At 41.4% G+C, this 7,036-nt stretch overlaps 1 protein-coding gene across 10 annotated transcripts in view; it reads left to right on the top strand.

The window, feature by feature from the left end:
- Positions 1 to 7,036, top strand: part of DLC1 (DLC1 Rho GTPase activating protein) — a 415,897-nt gene that overhangs the window by 282,833 nt on the left and 126,028 nt on the right. The window contains exon 6 of one of the 10 annotated variants that reach the window (XM_055081339.1): positions 931 to 5,287. The exons of the other annotated variants lie outside the window; for them this stretch is intronic. Within the exon in view, the coding sequence (XP_054937314.1) occupies positions 931 to 938 (8 nt within the window). The 3' untranslated portion in view covers positions 939 to 5,287. Of the gene's footprint in view, positions 1 to 930; positions 5,288 to 7,036 lie in introns of those variants that run through there. 10 annotated transcript variants of the gene reach the window in all.

Here is a 7,036-nt window from a genome sequence, read left to right as displayed (position 1 = left end):
CTTCTCCTGTGTCCCGATGTGCACACTACTTTGTGTGTGCCCTCCAAGAGTGGAGTCTCTGTTTCCCCCAGTCCTGTCGAAGTCTTGCAGTCAAATCCTGCTAGCCTTCAAAGTCTGATTCTCTAGGAATTCCTCCTCCTGTTGCCTGACCCCCAGGTTGGGAAGGCTGACGTGGGGCTCAGAACCTTCACTCCAGTGGGTGGACTTCTGTGGTATAAGTGTTCTACAGTCTGTGAGTCACCCACCCAGCAGTTATGGGATTTGATTTTATTGTGATTGTGCCCCTCCTACCATCTCACTGTGGCTTCTCCTTTGTCTTTGGATGTGGGGTACCTTTTTTGGTGAGTTCCAGTGTCTTCCTGTCGATGATTGTCCAGCAGCTAGTTGTGATTCTGGTGTTCTCACAAGAGGGAGTGAGAGCACGTCCTTCTACTCCGCCATCTTGAACCAATCTCCTACCTTACCTTTTAATATTAACATACCATGGTAATTGGTGCTTTGAGTGTGACGTGCACAGTAATGAAGATTGTCCTACCTGCATAGTACAGGTGACTCCTGTACATAGTACAGAGTGCTCACAGGTCAGCAGCAGGAGCGTGAAGTCTTCTCCACCACAGGGATGCAGAGGAGCACCACTTCCCACCCACTTCTCTGTCCCCACAGCAAGGCCCGTCCCAGGTAGCCTGGCCTCACTGTCTCATGGGCTCCTGACTCCGCTCAGAATTCAGCCTCTGCCTTATCAATTCAGACCAACTTTTAGAGGCTGCAAAATGTGTAAACAGCAAAGAAATGGGCTTTGGAATAAATAAGAGTTAGGTTCACATTTTGTCTCAGTAGTTTAATGAATGGCCTGAGCAAGATACTTAACTTTTCTGAATCTTATTTTTGTGATTCACCTCAAAAATAAGCACAATAATGTCTCATTTATAGAATGGTGATGGTGTTTAAATGAGACATCTCCTCAGGTCATCCTCTGACTGCAGTGTCTGGAGCACAGCCAACACTCGGGAAGTGAGGTTTTCCTTCTCTTTCCTTTTCTGAAAGAAGCAGAATAAGAGCAGCGCTTAACAGATAAAGTTGGTCAAGACTACAGGCCCGAGGCTTCCCTGGTGGCACAGTGGTTAAGAATCCGCCTTCCAATGCAGGGGACACGGGTTCGAGCCCTGGTCCGGGAAGATCCCACATGCCGCGGAGCAACTAAGCCCGTGTGCCACAACTACTGAGCCTGTGCTTTAGAGTCTGCGAGCTGCAACTACTGAAGCCCGTACACCTAGAGCCTGTTCTCCGCAACAAGATAATCCACTGCAATGGGAAGCCTACGCACCACAACGAAGAGTAGCCCCCGCTCGCCGCAACTAGAGAAAGCCCGCGTGCAGCAACGAAGACCCAACACAGCCAAAAATAAAAATAAAATAAAATAAATAAATGTATTTAAAAAAAAAAAAAAAAAAGGCTACAGGCCCCAGAATTCAGTCTTGACCATCCATACTTTTAACTAAAGGTCTCAAAATAATTTCTGGTTTGTCTTCTTTTAAAACAACATTATTTATAAGTCAGTAATTTGGACTTCTTTTTTCTTAATACATAACTCTTTTCTTTGCCGGGATCCCATGCCAAACCGACCCCACAAAATTCAACTTTTCAGCATTTATGTGCCTTTTCTGGTTGCGTGTGGCTTCAAAATTTAATCCATACAACTCTCCAATGTTCATTTGACAAATGCAACCTACATGCACCATTGTTTTAAGTTCAACCTAAGATAGATGTTTAAAAAAAGGAACCAAGAAAAGGTATTTCCACCACTTAACAGATGTTCTCCTGGATAGCCTCCTTGGCTCTGAGATTGTAGTGCTTAGAAACAGTTTTCTTCATTTGTAATATTGTCTTCAGAGCTCCATATATACAGATCTTTTCTTCATAGTCTGTGTCATCTTAAATTAACAACTACATAGCCAAAATATAAGTACTAATTAAGGCTGATTTCAGGATGCTAATTAGAATTAGACTAGGATACTTATGTAAACAGGAAATGGGCTTGAAATAGACCTGTCCTGAATTACCCAGCTACTTACTAAATGTTTTATTGGAACCTGTGTTTGTCTTCAACTAATGGATGAGGGACCAGTATCTAGCTTAGAGTGAATTGCGTGCTGTTATCAGTTTTTTTGAATACACACAAATAAGTTGTGTGAAAAATAACTACGGTGTGATTCAAGGTTTTACATTGCCTTGAATATACCCCATTATTTTAATAATAAGAAAGAAAAAAAAAGACAAAGAAAACAATTGTTATAGCTTGTGAGTGGTTGAGACTTTGTGGCGTTCAGTGTTATGATGTTAGCCTCAGAGAGAGACAGTAAACCAATAGAATTCATCTCCCTGCAACCAGATCCTCAATCCCAGACTGCCTTGCTCTAAGGATTTATGGCATATGAAGATCGTGTTTATTTAATATCAAGCAGCTTCATGAAAATGAACAATTCAGGCATATCGAAGTATCAAATCATTGCATTGATGAAATATCCAGATGACAGGCCAAATTATTACACTTTCATTAACGTGTTTAAATATTTTATTGAAACTGAAGCACTGTGATAGAAGATGAGGTACATATTGATTGTGGGATTATAGGACGTTTATTTGAAATTCCTACCGACTACATTCTTATCCTATGCAAATTTCCTTCTATGGAATATCCTCCATGATCTGAATGAAATATTAAAAATAATAGTCAGTCTTTAAAATACCTTATTTTTTGAGAAAAAAATGTTAACTGTTAGGAAGAAAGAGAACATACTAAAAATGTATTGAAATTTCTCTCAGTTGAAAATAGGAGTATCTGTCTGAAGTGGGGATAACACTGGCCCAAGGGCTGTAAACAAATATAAACCAGAGTTGTAAAATACCTATTTAGCAGTAGTCAAAAGTGTGAATAAATACTGTACTTTTAATACTTTACTTTGCTAAATATTCCATTATTTCTCCCAAAGTATTATTGCCCCTTCAGAGAAAACAAACAGAACCAATAATGGAAGAGCTTTATTTCTTTCGTGTTAAAAAGAGTTTTTGGGCTTCCCTGGTGGCGCAGTGGTTGAGAGTCCGCCTGGCGATGCAGAGGACACGGGTTCGCGCCCCGGTCCGGGAAGATCCCACATGCCGCGGAGCGGCTGGGCCCGTGAGCCATGGCCGCTGAGCCTGCGCGTCCGGAGCCTGTGCTCCGCGACGGGAGAGGCCACAGCAGTGAGAGGCCCGCGTACCACAAAAAAAGAAAAAAAAAAAAAAAGAGTTTTCACCTATTACAGAAGACAATAAAATGAAATAAATAGCAATTTTTAAGAACCCTAATACAATGTCATATTTTATGAATGTACAGCACTAACTTGTACTTGACTTTAAAATTCCAGAAATGATGAGGCAAACGAGTCTTTTACAATCACCAAGGCAACCTTTATGTCACTTGAAATGAAGGTGGGTAATGGGCGGGTAGCCTTTCGGCCATGGCTGTCTTTACACCCTGTGACTTTAGTTGAATCGTCAGGTTAGAATGGGAAATCAATAAGTAAGAATGGCTACACAGGGACTTCCCTGGCGGTCCAGTGGTTAAGATTCCACGCTTCCACTGCAGAGGGCATGGGTTCGGTCCCTGGTCTGGGAACTAAGATCCCACATGCTGCACAGCATGGCCAAAAAAAAAAACAACACTGGCTACATAGTTAGTGTGTGTGGCTGACTGCAGAGAACAAGAGTCTTAATCTGTCCCCACACATCATCCCCCAGCCCAGCTTCAACATTCATTGCTCCAGAACTGTCCTTATCCCCCATCCTGTAAGCTTGGCTCTTTCCTCTCCTGATATTGCTTTACCCCTGACCCCGTACTGTGTCTGCTGCAGACACCAATGGCCAAGTGAGATAAGGTCACCTCTCTATTTAGGAGAACAGCTGCCACCACACTGATTAAAGAAATAAGAACTCAAGAAGAAGGGCCATTGTGACAGACTTAGAGTGAACCAACGTACACACAGTGGGCTAAATCAGATATGCCAGATATGCAGGGATTCTTGGGTTATTTGTGTTTTCTGGAGACACCAGCAGCTGGACACAGATATATAGTTTTTTTTAAAGCTACAAAGATTCCCTTTGTGAAGAAAATGCAACCAAGCATACCTATATAGAAGAAATGATGGTTCAAATTTCTCACTTTTGTAGAGAACATTCAAGGGGAAGATCAAAAAATGCCATTTGCAAACAATTAGGGGACAAGACATTTTAAACTAATTTGAGCACAGTGATGTGCTCAATCAAGTATGCTGTGCGACCTTGGAGAAGTCATATCTCAGTCTCCTCATCTGTTAAGTGAGAGGGTTGGACAAGATAACTGCTGCCGTACCTCCCTGCTCTAATAATCTTTGACTTGAAGCGTACAAGATTATAAAGAATCAGTGACCAAGAAAAGTGAAAGAAATTTCCAACTCTTTGATTCTCTGGGCTTTCTAAATTTTCTGTGAAGAACACATATTCCTTTTGTAAATTAGGAATTAATAACTTATCTGTATCTTTTTTAATTTAAAATATTTAGAAGAATAGAAACACTAGAGACCATCTCATTTAATAAATGAGGTCATGGAAGAGTAAGAAGGTTAAGTAATTTGCCGAAATGTATATACAGTAGTCGATGGTGAAACTAGGATTCTGACCAAATTACTTTGACCCCAAGGCTGTTGCTCTTTGGTGATACATTAGACAGAAAATGGCAATCATCTCCATCAGTTAACAAAAATAAAAACCCTCTCCTGATTTTTTTTTTTTTTTGTCTTCCTGTCAGGATTTAAAAGACATCAACGCTTAGCAGTAAAACCAAGAATTCAAAGAACTTGAAGGTCAGGCACTTATTTGTATAGTACACAAGTCCTGTGATAGGCGAGCCCTGCTTTCTCCTGTGCTGGGTATCCTGGGCCCAATGTATCTCCCCTGTTAGTCACGTGTGCATGTGACACAGTGACTCACCAGCCCCTTCTTCAACCACAAAGTGGCAAATCTTACAACACTCTGGTGTGGTGTTTCTTCGTGATGTAATCCTGAAAACACTGTCTATCTGGATCGAAGCCACCTCTATACATACTCCATACACTCCACGTAAGCAGCCTGTCTCCCCTCAACTCCCCAAGTGTCAAAACCTAAAAGAGGAGTGACGTGCGCTCTCCTAGATGCCTCACAGCCTAACTTTGCTTTACGATTTACTGTTGAAATTACCAGTATCATGAGACAAACAATGACTTTTCAGCTTAAAAAAAAAAAAAGGGCAATAAACTAGAAAAAGCAAACTGTTGCATGAGTCTGATTAGGACTTCCAAGGTGTTCTTGACTTTTGGCTGCAACCCTTTCTGGTGTACCTTCTGTTCACACCAGCAGAGGCTAAATATAGTATTTTTGAAGATATCCTATAATCACTATTTACTGGCTGAGAGTGCAAGAAATGGTTTATTGGTTAGCATCAGTAAAACATCAAAGTCCCCTCTTAGAAGGCAGTGCCGTTTCCCGCCTGTTTGGTGCGCATGAAGTCAGTGACCCTAATAAGGCAGGGGAGGCTCATTAGGAAAAGCAACAGCGTTCAGTGTCCTTTAGGAGCTTGCAGTCACCGCAGAGGAGATCAAAGCCTCCCTTGGTGGTGTCTGTGCGTCTGTTTTCTTTTCATCTAACGTGTTATTTGCTTAGTTGTTTGACAGCATCAAAGCTTTTGACCATTAGTTTCTTTGGTCTGCACGGCACCAAATTCATTTTACTAATCCATCTGGTCTAAGATAGAAATGTTCCCGATAACTGCAAGTCACCAATTTGAAGGAAATGAACACTTCCAGAATTTATCATTAGTTTCTAGGGCCCAGGTTCTCTTCATCAGTCTGGAGGTAGAGAGCTTCTTGGTTCCTGCATCTTGTGAAGTCGTCCATTATTCCTAAGGAAAAATGCAATTTAGAATCCAGGAAGAAGAAGGATATTTCCCCTCCCCACCATCTCTCAAAAGCTTTATTGAGATATAATTCACATACTATACAATTCACCTTTTTAAAGTGTATAATCCAAATAGTTTTTAGTATATTCACAGAGTTGTGCAATTTTAGAGCATTTCGTCACCTCATAAAGAAACCCTAGATCGAACCAACACGTTGTATACCTTAAATTTACACAATGTTATAAATCAATTTTATCTAAATAAAGTTGGGAAGCAGAGATAGAGGGAATAAAAGAAAGGAAAGAAACCCTGTGCCTATTAGCAGTCACTCTCCTTTTTTCCCCCAAACCTCTCCCTGCCCCCTCGTCCTAGGCAACTACTCATCTACTTTTGGTTTCTATGGATTTGCCTATTCTGAATATTTCATATAAATAGAATGATGCAAAATATGGTTCTTTACGACTGGCTTCTTTCACTTAAAGTTTTCAAGGTTCATAATATGTAGCATGTGTCAGTACTTTATTTCTTTTTACTACCAAATATTCCATTATATGTATATACCACATTTTATTTATCCATCTATCAGTAGACAGACATTTGGGTTGTTTCTGCTTTGGGCTATTATAAGCAATACTACTATGAACATTCTTATACAAGTTGTTGTGTGTACATAATATTTTCATTTCTCTTGGGTATATACTTTAAAGTGAAATTGCTGGATCATATGATAACTCTGTGTTTGACCTTGTGAGGATCTACCAGGCTATTTGCCAAAGCGGCAGCAGCGTTTTACATGCTCATCAGCAGTGTATGAGAATTCCAAGTCCACATCCTCACCAACAAATGTTACTGTCTGTCTTTTTGATTATAGCCATCCTAGCAGGTGTGACATGATATCTTTTTGTGGTTTTTTTTTTTTGTGTGTGTGTGTGGTATGCGGGCCTCCCCCTGTTGTGGCCTCTCCCGTTGCGGAGCACAGGCTCCGGACGCGCAGGCCCAGCGGCCATGGCTCACGGGCCCAGCCGCTCCGCGGCATGTGGGATCCTCCCAGACCGGGGCGCGAACCCGGTTCCCCTGCATCGGCAGGCG

This window comes from Physeter macrocephalus, chromosome 20, assembly GCF_002837175.3.
Source record: "Physeter macrocephalus isolate SW-GA chromosome 20, ASM283717v5, whole genome shotgun sequence".
Taxonomy (NCBI): domain Eukaryota; kingdom Metazoa; phylum Chordata; class Mammalia; order Artiodactyla; family Physeteridae; genus Physeter; species Physeter macrocephalus.
The sequence above is the reverse complement of the archived record's forward strand: the minus strand, read 5'-3'. Positions and strand labels throughout refer to the sequence as shown.